The sequence below is a fragment of the Tachyglossus aculeatus genome, chromosome 4 (assembly GCF_015852505.1).
Source record: "Tachyglossus aculeatus isolate mTacAcu1 chromosome 4, mTacAcu1.pri, whole genome shotgun sequence".
NCBI lineage: Eukaryota > Metazoa > Chordata > Mammalia > Monotremata > Tachyglossidae > Tachyglossus > Tachyglossus aculeatus.
The window spans coordinates 110,993,598-111,015,428 of record NC_052069.1 but is presented as its reverse complement, the minus strand read 5'-3'; the positions used below and the strand labels follow the sequence as shown (position 1 = coordinate 111,015,428).

The 21,831-nt window shown below is 44.0% G+C and overlaps 1 protein-coding gene across 3 annotated transcripts in view; it reads right to left on the bottom strand.

The window, feature by feature from the left end:
* Positions 1–565: 565 nt before the first annotated feature.
* SARDH (sarcosine dehydrogenase) overlaps positions 566–21,831 on the bottom strand; it is a 102,048-nt gene continuing 80,782 nt past the window's right edge. For 2 of the 3 annotated variants that reach the window (XM_038745439.1, XM_038745440.1), the window contains 4 exons: positions 16,498–16,660; positions 15,611–15,779; positions 12,631–12,766; positions 566–1,755 (listed from right to left, as the gene is read on the bottom strand). In XM_038745439.1, the coding sequence (XP_038601367.1) occupies positions 1,630–1,755; positions 12,631–12,766; positions 15,611–15,779; positions 16,498–16,660 (594 nt within the window). In that variant the 3' untranslated portion in view covers positions 566–1,629. The remainder of the gene's footprint in view (positions 1,756–12,630; positions 12,767–15,610; positions 15,780–16,497; positions 16,661–21,831) is intronic. The other variant, XM_038745441.1, reaches the window with a different exon arrangement.

The window sequence follows — 21,831 nt, the reverse complement described above, 5'->3', positions numbered from 1 at the left end:
ATTACCTCTTAAAAAATTTGTCCAGAAGTACAAATGAGTTATTTCCCAGTGTTTCCTTTATTAGACAAATCTGCTCCTACTCAGGTTATGGCAATCTAGTACCGTTTATGTGAAACAGAAAAGAACCGAAGGCTTACAGAAGCTCTAACTCTGAATGAGATCATTTTCGAAGGGAAAAAATCTGTCTTGCATTCATCTTTTGGAAACAGCTCACCCAAGATCAACAATGCAAGTCAGTCCTCTAGGGTCTTGGGTTTAGATGTCCATCAGCAAAAGGGGAATTTCCAGCCCAATAGGATCAACAATTGCTTGATTTCTGAAACTATTAGAATGATTCTAAGTCACTGTGTCTTGGATGGAACCTGAAAGTTGGACAGGTTAAATAATAATTGTGGTATTTGTTGAACACTTACCATGTGCCAAGCACTGTACTATGCTCTGGGATACATAAAAGACAATCGGGTCCCACATGGAGTTCAGTCTAAGTTGGAGGGAAAACATACCTTGAATGCCCATTTTGCAGATAAGGGAACTGAGGCACAGAGATGTGAAGTGACTTGCCCATGGTTATTCACCCGTAAGTAGCAGAGCCAGGATTAGAACCCAGGTGCTGTGCTCTTTCCATTAGGCTACAGTGCTTCTCAAGAGTTGGGTGAGGCAAAGGAATTCCAGAGGCTCTATGCCAGTCTATCCACAGAAGAGGCAAGGACTAGTTCATGGTGGACAATTCAGGGTGGCAAGAAAAATATCTCACTGAAATGAATGGGCCAGTATTCTGGTATTTTCAGATCCAGCCATAATCTCCTGCTCAGTTCCTAGGCAACAAGGATGCCCAGCAACTTATTGCTTGCCTCTTTGGGAAAGTAAAGACCTGATAACACAAACATATTCCCAGGGGATATCTTTTACTGGAGCATTAGGATTCCATTGACTACTTTTACTACTTAACATTCCCTGAGGTGAGCCTTTGAAACAAGTCCAAACAAGAATAGTTTTCTGGACCTACAGATTTTGCTTCAGTCGTATTTATTGTGCACTTACTTTGTGCAGAGCCCTCTGTTAAGATTTCTCACGTGGGGATCTGTATGAAAATTTGATGGGCTATTGCTAGGTCATTGAATTCTGAGCCTAAACCTTGTTAAAGTTCTGGATTAGAGCTGTTCCTTGCAGTTTTCATTTTAACCACAGGTAACACCCTGAGTATCTGGGTAACCTGTACACTCTAAGCTCCTTCAGGGCAGAGAACCTATCTACCAATTCTGTTATATTGTACTAATCCAAGTGCTTAGTACATTGCTTTGCACTGTGTTAAATAAATACAATTGATTGATTGGGTCAGTCTCCGTTTCAATTCTAGTGGTCCCCTTAGGACTCCTTGTGAAATAGAGTTAGGAAGGAGTTGTCTTCAAGATCTGGGATTTCTTCCATATTTTTACAGGAGAGGCAGCCTGTGGATCCTAGGATGTTTCTTTGAGGAAGCAGGGAACAAATCCCTCTGGAATGTGGGATCTGGATGCTCCCCCCTGGAATGGCTAGGAATGCTTCCTTAGATTTCACCCTATTTTTCAGCAATACTTGTGTTTCCCCCATTCACTGACAACTCAAGTCCCTCATCCCTGAACTTAGCCATCAGTAAATCCCCTTTATCCTCTTGTTGTCAGGGTCAAAAGGGGACTTGACGTGAGCTTGGGCTGGGTAGCTCACTCCCATCCTCTCCAGGGCGTAGTCACCACTTTTCACAAACTCCAGGGAGACCTAAAGGGGAAGAGAAAAGAGAGGACATTGGACAAGTGCCTAATACAGTGCTCTGCACACAGTAAGCGCTCAATAAATATGACTGAATAACTGACAAGGAGTTCTCAGTGCTAGGAGTTAGAACAAAGACTTTCCCTAAATGACGCTGGCAACTCCTACCACTAAGTGACCAGGGTCAACTTTGAGGGTCAAGCCATATCTCTACACACAGGGCCTGGCAAGCTGTATTTCTCCCCTGTTGGACTTTGGTGAGTTCTCACACTGAAAGCCTTCGGCTAGGAAGACCCAAACTGACTTCTAAGCCTAAAAGTAGCTCTTTTAAAGCTAAAGTGTGTGTTTTGAGGTTCTCCACCCTTAGGCCTCACCCTACTACTAATAATACTAATAGTTGTGGTGCTTGTTAAGTACTTACTATGTGCCAGGCACTGTACTGAGCACTGGAGTAGATACAAGCAAATAGGGTTGGACACAGTCCCTGTTTCACCTGGGGCTCATGGTCTCAATCCCCATTTTACAGATAAGTGGTCTGGTCACACAGCAGACAAGTGACAGTGCTGGGATTATTATTATTATTAATAATATTAATATTAATATTAATAATAATAATGGCATTAAGTGCTTACTATGTGCAAAGCACTGTTCTAAGCACTAGGGAGGTTACAAGGTGATCAGGTTATCCCACAGGGGGCTCACAGTCTTAATACCCATTTTACAGATGAGGTAACTGAGGCACAGAGAAGTTAAGTGACTTGCCCAAAGTCACACAGCTGACAATTGGCAGAGCTGGGATTTGAACCCATGACCTCTGACTCCAAAGCCCGTGCTCTTTCCACTGAGCCATGCTGCTTCCCCATGACCTTCTGACTCCCAGGCCTATGACTACCTTTATAAACACTCATATAGTAGAAATTTGGCAACAACAACAAAAAAATAGTTGGAGTTTTGGTGGCATAGTCCAAGCATATATATTTATTATGGTATTTGTCCAGCACTAGTCTAAGATCTGGAGTTGATACAAGTTAAAATTGGACATAGTCCCTGACCCACATGAGGCTCATAGGAGGAGGAGAACAGGTATTGAATCCTCATTTTTCATTGAGGAAATTGAGGCACACAGAAGTTAAGTAACCTGCTCAAGGTCACACAGCAGACAAGAGGCAGAGCTGGGATTAGAACCCAGGTCTTCTGTCTCCCAGGTCCATGCTCTTCCCACTAAGCCACACTGCTTCCTGTGTATCTGCAGTTCAGCTCAAGCTCTCCCCACTAGAGATGTGTAGATTTCTGAGCTTCCATAGTATGAATTCAAATATTTTGCAGCCTCCTGGGGTTTTTCATTCATTCAATCATATTTATTGAGTTGTTACTGTGTGCAGAACACTGTACTAAGCACTTGGGAAAGTACAATACAGCTATAAACAGACAGACACATTCCCTGCTCACAACAAGCTTACTGTCTAGAGGTGGGGGAGACAGACATTAATATAAATAAATTACTGATATGTACATAAGTGCTGTGGAGCTGGGGTGTGATGGCGGGGAGAACAAAGGGAGCAAGTCAGGGTGACGCAGAGGGAGTGGGAGAAGAGGAAGGGGGGTTCCCTAACACGATTTCAAATAGGAATGTTTCTCCTTGAGACCCCAACTATGCTAATCCTGGGAAAACTACCCAACAAGCCAGAAGCATTTCCATTTAACTGGCAAGCTTTTTTTTTTTTTTATAAACATATGATTAGCAAAGCCAGGTGCAGATACAGGCAGGCAGAGAAATGAAAGTCAAAATGAATTCTTGTACTAAAGAGACCAAGCAAATGCAGTCAGGGTGACATAAATAACTTCCCAGACATTTGTCTGCTGGAATTCAGCTCTACTTCCCTATTGCTCTTTATTCCCAGCTTGGCTTTCCTGGGTATAAGCAGCCACTGTGTCTGGGAATGCTCAGCCCTACTTGGGAAGGAATGGAGGTGTGAGACTCACAGCAACCTGCTGTGTGATGTTCCATTTGGGCTACTTATAATTGCTTTATCAGTGAGAAGGAATACTTTGGGCCAATTAAAAAAATAACTCAAATGATGAGCCACTGGAAGAGTATCTTTTCCCCCAGTTCTCAGTGACTGAACTGGAACATTCCCCTTAACAGCTATGAAAATACTTTAGACAAATAGCTTTGGGTTTGCAGAGAGCGGTAGAGGTAGATAGGCACATACATCATAAGGGTCCCTGGCTGAAGTCTCTTTTTCCATATGCACATCATTTTCTGATAAAGGGGTTCCATTCTTAATGAACATTGCATTAAGAAAAAAAAAACCTCATGGTATAGAACACAGACAGATGCAGAACCTGGGCAAATGACCATTTATTCCTACATCACAGTGGAGCATGGGCATGGGAATCAGAGGGTCATGGGTTCTAATCTCAGCTCTGCCACTTTTCTGCTGAGTGACCTTTGGCAAGTCATTTCACTTCTCTGTGCCTCAGTTACCTTATCTGTAAAATGGAGATTGATACTATGAGCCCCACGAGGGACGGGGACTGTGTCCAACCCTATTTGCTTGTATCCATCCCAGAGCTTACTACAGTGCCTGGAACACTGTAAGCAGTTAAATTCCAGAATTCCATAGGTGCAAGCTGTTGGAAGAATGTTCCCTGAGATCAACATAATTTCAGTCACCTACTGAATTTAATGCCCCAAAGTGACTTAAATACAGAGTCGGCCAGTGGCTTATCCATCCCAGAATTCAGTCTCTGACAGTCATACCAAATGTACAGTTGCAATCCTTATTCAAGGAAGACACTACTGATGGTTAATCTGTGATTGCATATGCGACTGAAAAGACCAAATCAGGATCCACAATCCTGGCTCCATTATGCCCTCAAAAGGACTGTCCCTCGCTGTGTTGTCATACTTGATGTTTGTAGCACCTGAAACTGTTTTCTCCTACTCTTATTCCTTGCAGTGGATTTGCTCAAAATGTCACTCCTTTCTCAATAGCAATGTGCCAAGCTGGTCTAACCTTGATAGTTGACTCCCTTTTTGAAGCTGGGATGCAGCTTTGTTTAAGATTTTGCTTTACCATGTAGTTAGAATGTTTATTGTTGCTTTCTGTTCCCATTCAAAAGTTGTTGGGATATACTGTTGTGGCTCATTCTCCTCACACATCCCACCCAGTGTACCTGGGTTGAGATGAGCATAGCTTTGAATGCTAGGGGACCAGTTATGTTACAGAACTTCATTGAATGGGATCTTGTCTTACCACTCGATTTTGAGTACAGCCCGTAAATAGTGCTGGTAGATCTGCTCATGGGTTTTACAGCTGTAGAGAAGTTTGGACAACAACCTCAGCTCTGAAGACCCAATTTGTTCTAAAGCCTGATGTTACACTAACACCACACTTCATTTGCCATTTTCCCAAAGGACATGCTGGTCTTGATTGTGTTTTTAACTTTCTTGTCTCTCCTTGCATCATTAGTGCTGCCTAGTTAAGTGGTCTTCTTGGGACAGCATTTAGCTCTGTGTGGCCAATATAAGTTTTTGGCTATGCGTAGTAGGACTCTCCTGGTGCAGCTGAGTTGTTGTTTTTAAATGGTATTGTTAAACATTTACTAAGTGCCAGATACTGTACATAAAAGCTAAATTGGACACAATCCATGTCCCACGTGGGGATCACAGACAATCTTCATTTTACACAGATTAGGTAGCTAAGGCATAGAGAAGTTAAATGACCTGCCCAAGGACAACAGCAGATCAGTGGTGGACTCGAGAATAGAACCCAGGTCTTTCTGACTCCCAAACCCATGCTCTATCCACTTTGCTACACTACTTCTCTTTTTGTGAGTTAACAAGGTGTTGGATGCCCTTCTTGACCCCATTTAACATTCCTAATTTTTCCCCTTAATAATTCATCATGGAACTCATTTATCTTGTCCATAAACTTTAAAGTGAAAGTTAAAACTATGATTCAAAATGAATGCAGGCTGAGCAGATAAGCCACAAAATAGCTATAGAAACACATCCATAGGCATAATTACTATGTCATGGATCAACTGATTGGCTATGATTAAGTCCTTGCTTACTGGACTGCCAACACCACAATAGTCCATAACCGTATGTCCTATGTCATTTCTATCCTGATGGGCTCTATACTATACCAATAGTATACCAACAGAACCAAAATATTCACACAGCTTCCCAGATTGATTATAATAGCAGAGATGAACAGAAAAATCTTTCTCCTGAGAATCAGTCTCAATTCTCTCACAAAGTGTCTGTTTTCTTTTCCTAATGTCCATTCAATACAGAGGGGCAGGGAATAGGCAGAGCTTATCATCTATATTCTACACATCAGAAATTTGAGACAGAAGTCAGGGGGCTTGAGAGGGGGAGTGACACAGACAAGGTCACAAAGCTGAACCAAACAGAGGCAAAGGCCAGGATTTCCTGATTCCTCACAGTTAAATCTGGAGGAAAAACTGGATCAAGGGACTCTCTCCTAGAGCAGAGCACAGACCCCCTACATAGACATTCAAAGTGGCAATATCACAGGAAAAGCAGTTCCACAAACTTCACTCCTTTGACACCAACCTGCACGCTCTACCTCAATCTCACCTGTTTCACCACTGACACCTACCCAGTGTCTTCTTGCTGGCCTGGAACTCCCTCCTCATTCATTCATTTGTATTTATTGAACACTTACTGTGTGCAGAGCACTGTACTAAGCACTTGGGAAAGTATAATACAGCAATAGAGAGAGACAATCCCTGCCCACAATGAGATGACAGTCTATTCTACATACCACTCTCCCCACCCTCAAAGCCCTCATAAAATCCCACCTCCTCCAAGAGGACTTCCCTGATTAAGCCCTCATTTCCCTATTAGTCTTCCCTTCTGAAGCACTTTCGATAGACAACACCCCAGCATTTATGTACATATTCTTATACCCTACAATTTCTCCTAGCAGAAACATGTTTTCTTTGTATGACTGTCCCCCACTTCTAATTGTAAGATCCCTGTGGGCAAGGATCACAACTATAAACTCTAATATATTGTATTCTCCCAAGTTCTTAATACAGTACCACCCTAAATACACAATAAATACCAGAGAGATGAAGTCACCTCTCCTCATGGGGGGTTTCCCTGACTAATTTCTTGTCTTCCCAGGTTTTATCACTCAACTTCCACATTCAAGTTGCAGTTCACAACTTGAACTGCACACTCACTTTCTCCTTTCTGTAACATTTTCTTTGCTGATCCATCCTATTAGCTTCAAATACTTGCTCAAATTCCTAACCCCTCTTCTCCCCATTTATAAGTTATTTTAACACTTGTTTCCCCCCATAGACTATAAGCCCTTTGAGGGTAAGTTTCAGGGCTACAAACTATTGCACTCTCCCAAGCATTTAGTACAGTGTTCTACACAGAGTAGGTGCCCAATAAACACAATAGATTGACCACAGGCAAAATGCAGGAAAACATTGTGTCCTTCCTACCCCTATGTCCCATGGTTTCTCCTAATCCAGAATTAGGGACAGAGATTATTACCTTGAAAAAAGTTTCCTCTGGAGTCAAATCTTCTTTAGAATGTGGCTTTCTCATTTCAAGAACCACTTCCGCATCAACCTTGTCTCCTAAATTGCCTCACACCAATTCTCTGAAACTTGTTTATTCATTTATTTATTCATTCATTCAACCATCCCTTCCTACCAGAATTTTAATCTATCTGAAGAAATATGGCAGAGCAGTTTATATAATCACACTGGCTATCCTCTCTCTCTCCTTCCCTCCACTGCTCTCCTCTTCCCATGAAAACTCTTGCAGATGCAATTAGCATGTAAATCAGGTGGGAGTATCATACCCAGCTGGGAGATTAATGCCACACATTAACATCTGCTTAATGAACTATGGCTTTCCTCAGGAACCATTAGTGTCTATGCTGCTCAGGGAAGCTAGAGCTTTGGCATTAAGGCAGCTGTAGGGCTGAAAGAAAGGGGTGGGCGGGAAAAGATTATAAAGAGAGGCCACCCACATCTGCTGCTCCTCTCTTGCTGTCAATTTTGATAGCATTTAATTTGGGGTTAATAAAGCCTGAAGGGGCCCTAGGTGGACAAGACATGACGTGAAAGAGATTCCTTACTTTGATTTTTTTTCTCCCTGGAAAGAATGGAGAGGTTACTAACAATGCAAGCTTTTCCTTTTTTCTTTTGGTTTTGAAGACAGGCTAAGAGAACTATGTTGAATTTTGTCTCAAAAACCTGACTAGGTTTCCCAGACCTGACAATTACCTTCTTGGAACACTTTTCAACTAGTTCCTGCAGGGCAAATTGGAAGAATTTAGGTCTGGCCTCTCACGACTTTTCATGGGGATGAGAAGAGGCCCCTACCTCCTGGATTTTGCCTACTCTGTCACTGTTTCCATGTCCAAATCCTTAACCCGGCTTGGGTATGAATAAGCTGCCCCTAGCATCATGGGAAAGGGAGTAACTTTCAGTGGAAGGAGAGAAATGTGTGGAATGGAAAACATACTGCAGCCAGCAAAGGTGGGAAAATTGGAGTGTTGTCGGACTTTTTCTCTGCCCAGATGGGAGGCTCCTGTTTTCCTAGCAGGACTTGGCTTTCCCAGAATCAGAGGCTAATTATCACCTGCTCTAGACATTAGGGAACCAGAGACAGATGCAAGAGGGCAGCACACCTGGCATATTCGTCTTCTGACTGTGGCTCAGCTGCCCCGCCTGAAGCATGCCTTCTAATAATAATAATAATTGTGGTATTTAAGTGCTTACTATGTGCCAGGTATTGTACTAAGCTCTGGGGTAGATACAAAGTAATTGGGTTGGACACAGTCCATATTGCATCTAAGACTAACAGTCTTAATTCCCTTTTTCCAAATGAGGTAACTGAAGCTCAGAGAAGTGAAGTGACTTGCCCAAGGTCACACAACAGACAAGGGGTAGAGCTGGGATTAGAACCAAGGTACTTCTGATTCCTTGGCCGGTGCTCTATCCACCAAGCCACATTGCTTTAAGTCCTGGGTCCCTTCTACTGCCACCACTGCTGCTTTGGGGTCCCTCAGGTTATACTAGGGTCCCAGGCCACTTTCCTCTGTCAGCTCCCCTCCTCTGACCCCCTTGGAGATGGTTAGGATGATGGCAAAGGTATCAATAGCCACATATGGTAGAGCATGTCTGGCTGGCAGAAATTCCTCTCCTATCCCTCGGCTCCACTCTGACTCTTGGGGTGACATAAAAACCATGCCACTTCCTGAACCATAGTTGTCTTCTGCCTAGCTTTAAGAGAACAGATTCACTTCCTTTTACCCAAGTGAACAGATCTCATGAACAAATGACATCAATTTTTTTTAAGATATTTAAGCACTTACTATGTGCCAGGCACTGTACTAAGCACTGGGGTAGATATGAGCTAATCAGGTTGGACATAGTCCTTGTCCTACATGGGACTCATAGTCTTAATCCCCATTTTACAGGTGAGGTAACTAAGGCACAGAGAAGTGAAGTGACTCGACCAAGGTCACACAGCAGATAAGGGGCAAATCCGGGATGAGAACCCAAGTCCTTCTGACTCCTGGGCCTGTACTCTATCCACTAGGTCACACTGATTCTCAATACCCAAGTCAACATCTCTCAAACAGTAGAAAATTAGGTAGGTTTGACACTCATTTTTCTGGTACTTTCCTTCTCTACTTCCACTTCCTTTTTCTCTTAGTTTGCCCTGTGTTTGCCTTTAGTTTGCCCTTAGAGAAGCAGTAAGTGCTCAATAAATATGATTGATTGATCAAGTTGTGGATGAGGGCATTATTGAGTGTCCCTGGCTTTGCTGCTTTTGGAGCATTTTGAGGGACTGTGGCTTAGTAGAAAGAGCATTGTCTTGGGAGACAGAGGATGTGGGTTCTAATCCCAGCTCCACCACTTGTCTGCTGTGTGACCTTGGGCAAGCCACTTAACTTCTCTGTGCCTCAGTTACCTAATCTGTAAAATGGGGATTAAGACTGTGAGTCCCAAGTGGGACAACCTGATTACCTTGCATCTGCCTAGTGTTTACAACAGTGCTTGGCACATAGTAAGCACTTAACAAACACTATAGTTATTATTATTATTTTGAGGTTAGAAAAGAGGGGAGCTCAGAGTTGGATTATTATGGAGGTGGGAAATGCTTTTAGACTAATGTCACCGGCTTTAAAATCAGACACCGAGGTTTAGAGCCTTGCTTGGGTTTCTGCCTTGTACTCAGTGAGCTCACAGCCATAGGAGAGCCTACAGTTTATAACCACTTCTCATCTACTCTCTGAGAGACCTATGTTTTTAGAACTTGCAGGGCTTTTCTGATCGACCTCCCATGACTATGTGAGAAGTGTACAAACGTTTTCTCTCTGTAATTTTCAGTCCACATCATACTTGGCTCACTGCCCTCAACCTCTTTAGTTATAGTGCTCTATTGAATCACTTGGAGAAAAGGGATGCATGGGCAGTCAGATTCTTTTGTTGGGGGAAGAGAGAATGGTCTCAATCATCCCATTTTCCAACGCAGGACCAGTGAAATGCTTTTAGGGTCGGTTGTATGTTTTGAAACTAATTATTCCATAAGACTTACTGCTACTTATTCGAACAAAAAGCAGCCTATTCCTGCCTGGTGAAATGAAAAGCAGCTGCAGTTGAGCACAGCAGTAGGAAGTGGGGAAGCCCTCGCAGGCTTTAGAAAGTGTTGCCAGAGAAGGAGGTAGCTTGGTCTTTGCAGAATGTCAACACACCTAGGCCCTGGCCGCAACTCTGCTGCTGACCGGCTTTGTGAATTAGGTGAGTTACTTTATTATTATTATTATTAATATTAATGATAATAATAATAATAACGGTATTTGTTAAGCATTTACTATGTGTGAGGCACTGTTCTAAGTGCTGGGGGGGATACCAGGTGATCAGGTTGTCCCACATGGGGCTCACAGTCTTCATCCCCATTTGACAGATGAGGTAACCAAGGCACAAAGAAGTTAAGTGACTTGCCCAAGGTCACACAGCAGACAAGTGGCAGAGTTGGGATTCAAACCCATGACCACTGACTCCCAAGCTTGTGCTCTTTCCATTGAGCCATGTGTGAAGTCTGTGTCCCACATCGGGAGTAGTCTAAGTAGGATGTAGGCAGGAAACGTTTCTGCCACTGTTGTATTGGACTCTCCAAAACTCTCCAAAGTACAGTGCTCTGCACACAGGAAGAATTGAATAAATATGACTGACTGAATGAAGGAATGACATTTGTTAAGCACTATGTGCCAGGCACTGTTCTAAGCACTGGGGTACATGCAAGATAATCAGGTTTGGCACGGTCCATGTCCCCCATGGGGCTCACAGTCTTAATCCCCATTTTACAGATGAGGTCACTGAGGCCCAGAGAAGTGAAGTGACTTGCCTAATGTCCCCCACAGTCAGTCATATACTGAGCACTGACTAGTTGCAGAACATTGTACTCAGCCCTTGGGAGAGTACAGCAGAACAGTATAACAGACACATTCTCTGCTCAGAGTCAGCTTTTACTTCTCTGGACCTCGGTCTCTCCTTCTGGAAATGAGGAGAATGATCCCTTACCATTCAGGGATGTTGTGAGGGAGCCAATGTGAAACCCTTTTGAGAAATGCAAGTGTGTGTACATCTGAGGTTTTAATAAGCTGAGCTGCAATGTGGAATGGAGACTGAGCTGGGAGAAAACAGAATGCATGCCAGAATACTGGTTCCCGTGGTGCCCACTTGGGTGGCATTACAGCAAAACATGAGAAGCAGTGTGGCTTAGTGGCTAAACCTGGGAGTCAGAAGGACCTTGGTTCTAATCCTGGTTCTGCCACTTCTCTTCTGTGTGACCTTGGGCAAGTCACTGGACTTTTCTGGAGCTCAGTTTCTTCATCTGTAAAATGGGGATTAAATCCTACTCCCTCCTACTTTGACTGTGAGCCCACTGAGGGACAGGGACTGTGTCTAACCTGAGCATCTTGTATCCATCTCAATGCTCAGTACAGTGCTTGGCATATAGTAAATGCTAAACAAATACTATATAAAAAAGAGGTTGTTCTGACTCCATCCCAGGCTCTGACTGACAGAGATCCTATCCTGCTATAGAAATGCTTTGGAAAGGAAGACATGGAAAGAGCAGCAGACTTTACTCATAGCCCCGTGCTGGGGTTCACCTTTCAGTTTCCTGGGCCCTCTCTCCTCCTCTTCCTTCCCCTCACTACACAGCCATCTGCCCAAAAGGCTAATTTATCACTAGCCAGAGAAGCAGCATGGCCTAATGGACAGAGTACAGGCCCAGGAGTCAAAAGGACTTGGTTTGTAATTCTGGTTCTGCCACTAGTCTGCGTTGTGACCTTGGGCAACTCACTTAACTTCTCTCTGCTTCAGTTACTTCAGCTGTAAAATGGGGATTAAGTGTGTGAGGCCCATGTGGGACAGGGAATGTGTCCAACCTGATTGGCTTATATACACCCCAATGCTTAGTACAGTGCCTGGCACACAGTTAGCACTTAACAAATACTAGAATTATTATTATTACTATTGTTACTACTAGCCAAATGTCAGAGGTCCTCTCCCTCCCTACATTCTCCTTCCCAGGCTTTTGATGGCTCACAGATTCCCAGCTTCTGTTAAGGAGCCAATTGTACAGCCTGTATAGAGGGAGGACAGGCTTGTAACATGAACGGGCATATGTGAATTGTTCTCTCCACCTGCCCATCCTCTCATGTGTGCTCCTCTGTGTTTTATACAAGCCCCTTGAGCCAAAACAAATTCCAAACTCCCTTTTTCATCACTTCAGTAACAGCTTTGCTTGATGGTCTGACAAGTCTCCTTCTGAGAACTCGGTTTCTGCTTGTCCCGTGTACTCACCGGCCCACCCTCAGGATTCCGGATGTACCCGTAGGCTATGGTCTTGTTGATGGTAAAGCCAAAGTCTGCCCTTCGGATATGGCCCACCACTTGGCCATTCCTCCAAATCGCTTCCAATCCAAACATAGGAACCTTCCTGGAAAAAAGCATGGCAAAAACAGACATGACCCTAGTGGTCCCGGACGTCCCCAGGGGGAACCTTGCTCATTATGTACTGGCAGAGGGATGGTGTGGGTAGAAGATTGAAGAAGAGAGGAAGGACCATTTTAAGCTTAGGATCAGACAGGGTGGAACTGGATTTCTCAGCTCTCCCCCTGGCAGTCTAAACTTCTCTGTCCTCTCTCCGTAGATGGGTTAGGAACCTTAACAAGCTTCCTAGATTACTCTTGAGAAAACTGTAACCCTGCTGTTATCATGAGGCCTCATTTCTCCATTTCCAAATGGACTTTCCGTAAGTATGACATTGGGAGAACTGGAAACATACTAGATACATGGTACATGTCAGCAAGTAGACAGCAAACCTCGAAACTAGGAAAAGATAAAGAGAGGTTTCTTTAATAGAGACACTCTGTTCTCACCAAACAGTGGTTCAGAGTTCACCAAATGGACCAGCTTTACCTGAAGAATTGTATTTTCCAATACCCATCCACTTGCCGTACTTCCAGGCTCTGACTCAGAAAATGACTGTTCTGGATTATTATTATTATTTTGGAGGGAGTAAAAGGGCAGTGAAACAATCTGTATGTAAATGAGGATGAAACTCATAGGGTCTCAGGTCGAGAATTCAGTAAAACCTTTTAAAAGATCTAAGTAGTTGTGTTTAAAAAGGAGGGAATAGTATGGTGATTTGCACACAGTAAGTGTTCAGTAAATGCGACTGAATGAATGAAGGGGTGGGGGTTTTCCTCTTGACTGTCCTGGAAGGAAAGGGATCGCTGTTATCTCAATTCCATCATCTCATTTAATATCTTCATGTCCATTCAGAACAGATTCAATGAAAAACAGTGCTTCTGTTGCCAGGAGTTGAAAATCTAAGGAAAGCGGTGACTTGGGGAGGAATCACTATATATGTGCATGTGCATAGCTTTAATGGGAAAGCTGTGCTTTGAATTTCTAGGTATACTCTCCCTGCCCCATCTCAATCAAGGAAGGCTTCCTGAGGGTGGGAACTTTTATGATGAACTAAAGAAGGGGGTCTGACAGATGTGGAAGAGAGCTTTAGTGATCTCACTGACAAGGATTAAGCTGAAAATCCCAAAAGCGTTTCAGTGGAGAAGTCAGCTTGGGTTTGAATTACTAATGTCCCTCTAGGGGAGTCCAGGAGATACTAATAGGAGAATTAAGGTCCAATCCCATCAGCCAATTTGAACCACCCACACACAAGTAGAACAGACAGAAATAAACAGATGGTCTGACTGCTGGCCCACACTGCACTCAGTTCGTGGTTAGCCAGCATCTACAGGAAGATCTGGTAGAGGGAGAGTAAATTTTCACCAGGACTTCAAAGCAGAGTCCTCACTTTCAAGGGCTCAAATCCTCACTCTGTGTTCCAGTTATAATGAATGGAATCTGAACCTGTCTGTCTTGGAAAAGAGTAGGGAATCCGTGGATGATTCCACCCACTCCCATGTTTTACTCAGCCATCAGTGGAAAGAAAGTGGAATCCTACCAGTGGAATATGGAAAGCCATGGGGGAGCCGGCTGCATGATGACCGATCGCATGAGGAATGTGTTTTCCTCTTCACCCTTTTTTTTTCCCCTGCTCATCCGATTGACACATCTCTGCTCCAGAAAGGGGTGGCAGAATGACACCTGATCAACAATCCCCAGAAATGGCAGAAATTTTGTTTGTGGGGAGGGGGTGTCTTTCTGGTTTATATTAAAGGACTTTTGAGACTATTTATTTTCTGTAACAATCCAATTAGCCCTCCACTAACCAGCATCCAGCCCCCTATCAGTCAATCGATGATATATATTGAGCGCATGCAAGGGCAAAATTTGTTCTCACAGATCCTCCCAGCCCATCTAATCAGTTTAGCAGGGGCCGCTCCACAAATTCATATGATTTGAGCCCTTTTGGTTGAGTAGCTGGGGAGTCTGTGAGCTAGGATACTGATTTGCAATATAAACATTTCTGCAAGAACAGAAGGGGGAAATGAGGCTAAAGTTAGCAAACAAACTGAGGGTAAAGTGAACAAGCCTTCCAGATTTGACAGAACCAGCAGGTTAGGGATGGGCATACTTCCAAAAGTTGGAATGCAGTTTTGGGAACTAGGCTGAAGGGGGATAGAGCTAATTGGGGACACGAAAATGCTTCTGAAAGTAGCCAGGACTCCCAGAAGTTTTCTCCTGATCAGTCTTGTTTTTACCAACTTGCCCAGGAACAAAATTGGGCAGATTTTTGTAACTGGCCTGGCTACAAAGAAGGCCCCCCCCCCACCCCCCCAAGAACTTGCCCCTCAGCACACAGGCTCTGAGGGACCTAGGTTTTCTCCTATTTGCCTGGCATGCATGGCTACCCACCCTAGGTGAGGGCTACCAGCAGGAAAGTACCACCTCCCGTTTTGGTCTCAGGCAGAGCCTGAAAGTTGGGCCTGGATTCAGTGCTGACATCTCTCCAGGGGAGCCAATGGGCCCAAACAGAAGACTGTAAGCTCCCTCTAGAATGTAGGGTAGTTGAGGGAAGGGAATGTGTCTGTTATATTTTTATATTGTACTCTCCTATGTGCTTAGAACAATGCTCTGTAATGCATGCATTTATTTTAATTAATGTCTGCCTCTCCCTTTAGATTGTAAGCTCACTGTGGGCTGGGAATGTGTCTATCATTATATTATACTCTCCCAAGCATTAGTACAGTGCTTTGCACACAGTAAGTGCTCAATAAATACGATTGAATAAATGAATACTCTGTGCACAGGAAGTGCTCAATAAATATGACTGATTGACTGACAAAATGATGGGAGGGACCGAATAACTCACTCATCCACGGTGAAGCAGACCAGACGCTTCAGGAGGCCAGCAGCCCGTTGCTTCTCCAGGGCTTCCCGCCCCAAGAAGGGAGTGGTGGTCTTGAGTTTGCAAGTGAAGGCCAGGCCCGCTTCCAAAGGAGAGTCATCAGGGCGTAGATCTCCGTGCCAGTGTCGGTAGCCTGTGGGACACAGAGTCCTCTCCTTACAGGGATGTGAAGGTTCATCGCCAGATTCCCAGTCCATCTTGTCTAGCCCCCTGCTATTTTAAAAAAGATCTCCAGGGGCAAATATTCCACAACTCCTCTGGGTGCTTGTGGGGAGTCGATCTCCTGAAAATTAGGATTTCTCCCTTATTTGACTCTCTTACTAAAGGTAAGCCAATGGACACAGAGATCAACTCCATATCCAGCTTTCAAAACACTTACAAGTCCTTTAGACTAAGAGCTTCTTGTAGACAGGGAACGAGTCTACTAACTCCATAATATGGTATTCCCTCAAGTGCTTAATACAGTGCTCTGCACACAGTAAGCCCTCAATAAATATGATTGATTGATTGATTAGTATCTGTTTCCCACTCCAGATTGTAAGATTACTGTTGTCTGGAAATGTGTCTACCAACTCTGTTTTACTGTACTTTCCTGAACGCTCAGTTCAGTGCTCTGCACACAGAAATGCTCAATAAATACCATGACTGATAAAGACCTCTGGTTTGTCTCTCCTTCCCAGTCTAGAAAATCTTGATTCCTTAAATCTTGCCTCATGAGACTCTCTTGCGATCATTTGTTATTGTTTTCTCTGCACCCTTTGCGATTCCTCCACACACCTCTGAAAACGTAGGGCAAGAGCCCAGCCTGCATTTGTTCAGAAGGTCCCTCCTTCTTTTTTCTCTGAGCTTACCTTTCTCGATGCTCAGGGAGTCAATAGCCCGATAGCCAGCGTTGGTAATCCCATGCCTGGCACCTGCTTCCATCACTGCCTTGTAAACAGGGATGCAGGATTTCTTGGGGATGTGCAGCTCCCATCCCATCTCCCCCACGAATGACAATCGCATGGCTTGAACCTGGGGAAAAGGAAGAGAATAAACCTGCTAAACCATCAACCCATGCACCCCTGGCCCTCAACCCAAAATAAACTTAGGGCACCAGGATCCTGAAGTGACCTTGATTATTCTTTCCTCATATAAAACTTGGAAAATGAACCAACCTAAAATTCCCTTTGAGATAACAGTTCAAAAGTTAAGAAATCAGATGGATTGCTAATTCTGTTGTACTCTCCCAAGCGCTTAATACAGTGCTCTGTACATAGTAAGCACTCAGTACATATGATTGATTGATTGACTGGCAGTTTGGTAACAGAAGAGTCTCTGGTGAGTGGGACATTTATTTTCATTGGAGGGAAGAAGTGATTAAAATCCTGGCGTGTTCTCAGAGCTCAGCCCAGCATGGAATCCACTCCATGCCTGCTCATCACTGGCTTGGGGTCTCCCCCTCTGGCAACTGGCTACAGCAGTCCATGACCTTCCAATAGAGTGTAACAGAAGAGAACAGCTAGGTATGAGGGAGTCAGCTAATGGGGAGCCATGAGATCACGGATCAGGAGAGTTTTGCTGTTAGTGAAGGCAATAGAAAGTCACTGGAGGTTTCAGAAGACATGCAAGGTATGCACTGTTTGGAAAGGTGATTCGTGAAATGTTTGGGCCAGACTGAAAAAGGGGAGAGGCTGGAGCTAGGAAGATCAGCAAAGATGTTGTTACAGAAGTTTAGGGCAGTCATAACAAATATCGACCTGGGGAGACTACCAGGATTTTAGACTGTGTGTTTTTTCTTGTTGCCCCAACACATTTCAGACTGGGGTCACTGAAGAACTGGAGAAGCAGCATGGCCTAGCAGAAAGAGCAGGAGCCTGGGAGTTAGAGGACCTGGGTTGTAATCCCACTGTGCCACTTTTCTATTGTGTGACCTTGGGCAAGTCACAACTTCTCCATGTGTCAGTTCTCCTGTTCTTCCTCCTTAGATGGTGAGCCCCAAGTGGGACAGGAACTGTGTCCAACATAATGAACTTGCATCTATCCCAGAACTTAGAACTATGCTTGATACATAATGCTTAATAAATACCATAAAATAATAATAATTTAAAAAACTGAGGCATTGAACCAGGCCTTGCAGCTCTCTTAAGGATAGTGGAATAATGGCGTCTTGGATCAAGGGTAAATGGTACCCTCCTTCCTAACCTGTTCAGAGGAGATGATGGAGGAGCAAGGGAATGGAAAATAAAAAGGTTTTACATCACTGGGGGCCCCAGCTCGATAATCCTTGTACCACTGGAAAGTTAACAGGTTTTGTTTATTCAGCTCCTGGTAGCAACCCCTGGACAATTCTCTCTGGACCACTGAGTGATCCCTTGTAAATCCAAAGGGCTAATAAATTCACAGCTAAGAAACTGGATGCTGAAATACATTGGCTTTGGGGTCCCATTTTGCCCAATTTTTGAACTCTAAATAGAAACAAACTGTACTTTGGGATTTAGGAGGGGCTCCCTCACTGACTTTAGGTCTTTGATAAAGATTGCCTTGTCAATGGATTTCTAATTTTAGACATCCTACAAAGGAGAGCTGAGTGGCAATGGGCGGTAAAGCAATCTCATTCTCTAAGAGGGAAAAAAAGGAAACATAAATAACCCAGAGGCACTGATACAAATTCTGCCACACACTAGGGGTGTTAGCTAGAGAGAATAATGCTTTACTTAATCAGATTTTGATTTAGAGGGTTTGCTCTCACTTCATCTCATCATAAAACTGCCGAGGTAATATGCTTATCACTTGTTCCTTTCCTCTGAAGGTCTGGAAACAGATATCAAGGGACAGTTTCAGCAATCTGTCCACAGCCAGTCAGGGAACAAATGAAATCAATTAATCTATCAATCAGTGGCATTTATTGAGCAATTACAGTGTTTGGAGTGCTGGACTAAGGGCTTGGGAGAGTACAATACGAGAGTAGGTAGACAGTCCCTGCCCACAAGGAGTTTAGGGTCTAGAGGAGGAGATGGACATTAAATAAGTTACCTTAGTCGGGCTGAAGCTATCACTGCTTTATTGACAGGTAATTTTTTTTCCAAGGGTCCCCAATTTATTTACACCCTCCTAGGAAATAAGCATGTAAGATAACGGGTGAAAAGTGAAAAGCTTGAAAGCAAAGAGGAATTAGCCTCTAACGATAATAATGATTATGGTACTTGTTAAGCACTTACTATTTGCCAAGCATTATTCTAAGCTCTGGAGTAGACACAAGTTAATCAGTTTGTACACACGAGGCTCACAGTCTAAGTAGGAGGGATTAGGATTGAATCTCCATTTTACAGTTGAGGTAACTGAGGCACAGAGAAATGAAGTGATTTGACAAGGGACACACAGCAGACATATAGCAGAGCCAGGATCCTCTGAAAACCAGACCCGTTTGCTTTCCACTGGGCATGCTACTTCTCTATCAGAGAACTAAAGGCACTCCATAGAGAAAAAGGACCTCCAGGTGACCCTTTGCTGGGGCAAAACAGCCCTAAGCCACAGAAACAGTTGATCCAACCCCAGCAAGATTGAAATGAAGGGCTGATGTAGGAATAAGGCTTGAGAAGCAAAGCAGGGACACTACTCTGGTTTTCTCTGCTCCCATGGCTCAATTCTGTTACTTGCATTGCTAAAAAAAGGCTCCCAACATGTACATCCTGTTATCATCAGCCAAATTTAGCCCCAAATTAAATGCTTGGAGTAAAACCTTTTGTGATGCAAACATGCTCTGGACTGCTGAGGTGTCAGGGTGTCGGTTCACCTGCTATTCCTGACCTCCTTTCTGTCCTACTCCTCCTCCACTCTCCCTGGCAGGAGCTGAGCTTAAATGCCAGCTTCTCATCCACAGTCTCTGACAGTAGGGGACACGGCAGAAGACAAGGAGGACACAACACTGGCACTGAGCAGCATGGCTTAGTGGAAAGAGCACAAGAGGTCGTGGGTTCTAATCACAGCTTAGACAATCACAGCTTGTCAGCTGTGTGACTTTGGGCAAGTCACTTAACTTCTCTGGGCCTTAGTACCTCATCTGTAAAATGGGGATGAAGACTGTGAACCCCAAGTAGGACAACCTGAATCCCAGTTCTGCCACTTGTCAGCTGTGTGACTTTGGGCAAGTCACTTAACTTCTCTGGGCCTCAGTACCTCATCTGTAAAATGGGGATGAAGACTGTGAACCCCATGTAGGACAACCTGATTACCCTGTATCTACTTCAATGCTTAGAACAGTGCTTGGCACATAGTAAGTGCTTAACAAATACCATCATTATTATTATGTACATATCTGTAATTTATTTATTTATATTAATGTTTGTCTCCTCCTCTAGACTGAAGCTCATGGTGGGCAGGGAAAGTGTCTGTAATTTCAAGTACTTAGTGCAGTGCTCTGCATACAATAAGCACTCAATAAATATGATTGATTGACTGTGTTCCCCATTAAACCTCCAAGCCACTCAACACATTCATTTTCTTTTTTATGGTATTAAATACTTACTATGTGCCAGGCTCTGTTCTAAGTGCTAGGGTAGATACAAGCTAATCAGGCTGGACCCAGTCCCTATCCTACACGGGGTTTACTGCCTTAATCCCTATTTTACAGGTGAGGTAACTGAGGCACAGAGAAGTGAAGTGAATTGTCCAAGGTCACAGTAGACAAGTTGCAGAGCCAGGATTAGAACCCAGCTCCTTCTGACTCCCAGCCCCATGCTCTATCTACTAGGCCATGCTGCTTCCCCTAGGCCCCCTAGAAGGTCTGGGGTAGGTTTGGGCAGGAGGTCAAAGAAATTCAGATTCCTGTTCCTGTTGCTGGGTAGCCGCAGTCCCTGAGTAGGAGTGAGAGGACCTCAAGGTGTGGGGCGGACAGGATAGTGAGTGGGAAATTGGAAGGAAGGTTCCAGACACATGGATTCTTAGCATACTTAGCCTGCTGTCACATGCTTTCATTCTGATGGTGAAAATTCACTGCTTGTCTAACCACACGGCCCCAGTCAGTTCTTTGGCTGGATCCTGGTACTCAGACCCCACACCTGACCGGGATCTGGCAGTCCGGTCAAATATCCTGGTGTGTTTTCCTTTCCTTTTTCTTTTTCATGGAAGACACTAAAATAACCTCTCAAACCAAACACCTTTGACACTTGCAGCAATACTCACAGCAGCTTCTAAAGGTTTATTCTTGGTTACTTTCAGTGAAAACAGAAAGCAAGGGGAGATGGCCCTTCAGATCTTTCTTGAACCAGAGCCGAGTGGGGAGCTTGACCTGCCTCCTCTTAATCCATCCTGTGTCAGAGAACGGGTGAGGCTTGAAGGATGACATTGTACTGGGGGCAGAGGCGACTGAGGAGAGAGAGCATCCGTGAGATGCACATGGTGACCCTCATTAGGGAGCAGGAGACCCAAGTCAGATGCTAAATCAATCACCACGGGAGGTGATTGGCTAATCGATACCTGGCCTCAAGCCTCATTAATCCCACTGACAGGATCAAGGTTGTTGGTTGTACATCTTAGGACTGATAAGCATGAGAGAGAGCCATTTTCAGAAGATAAATTTTAGCCCTATTCTTTCTGGTTTGGCTTTATGAGCAGTTTCCAGTACAACTGCCTGGGAAAGAAGACACTGGGAACCCATAAGGATCAGACAATGAGATCCCAATGTACCAAATTCCATTAAATTGCACAGGGTCCTGTTCTTATGAGGTTGAGATGAAACACTCTCTTTTTTTAATGGCATTTTTAAACATTTATTATATGCCAGGCACTGTACTATGTGTTAAGGTAGATACAAAATAATCAGAATGGTTACAGTCCATATGCCACATGGGGCTACCAGTCTTAATCCTTATTTTACAGATGAGGTAACTGTAGCTCAGATAAGTACTGGGGTAGATAAAAGTTAATCAAGTTGGTCAGAGTTCATGTCCCACAAGGGGCTCACAATCTTAATTCTCCATTTTAGGGTAACTGAGGCACAGAGGACTGAAATGAGTTGCCCAAGATCACACAGCAGAAAACTGGCAAAACCAGTACTGGAATCCAGGTCGTTTAACTTCCATGCCCATACTCTTTCCACTAGGCTACACTGTCTCTCTGAACGATTGCTTTTATTTTCTACAATGCTTCACTTCTTTATTGAGAACTTACTATCTGCAGAGCACTTGTACTAAGTACTTGAGAGA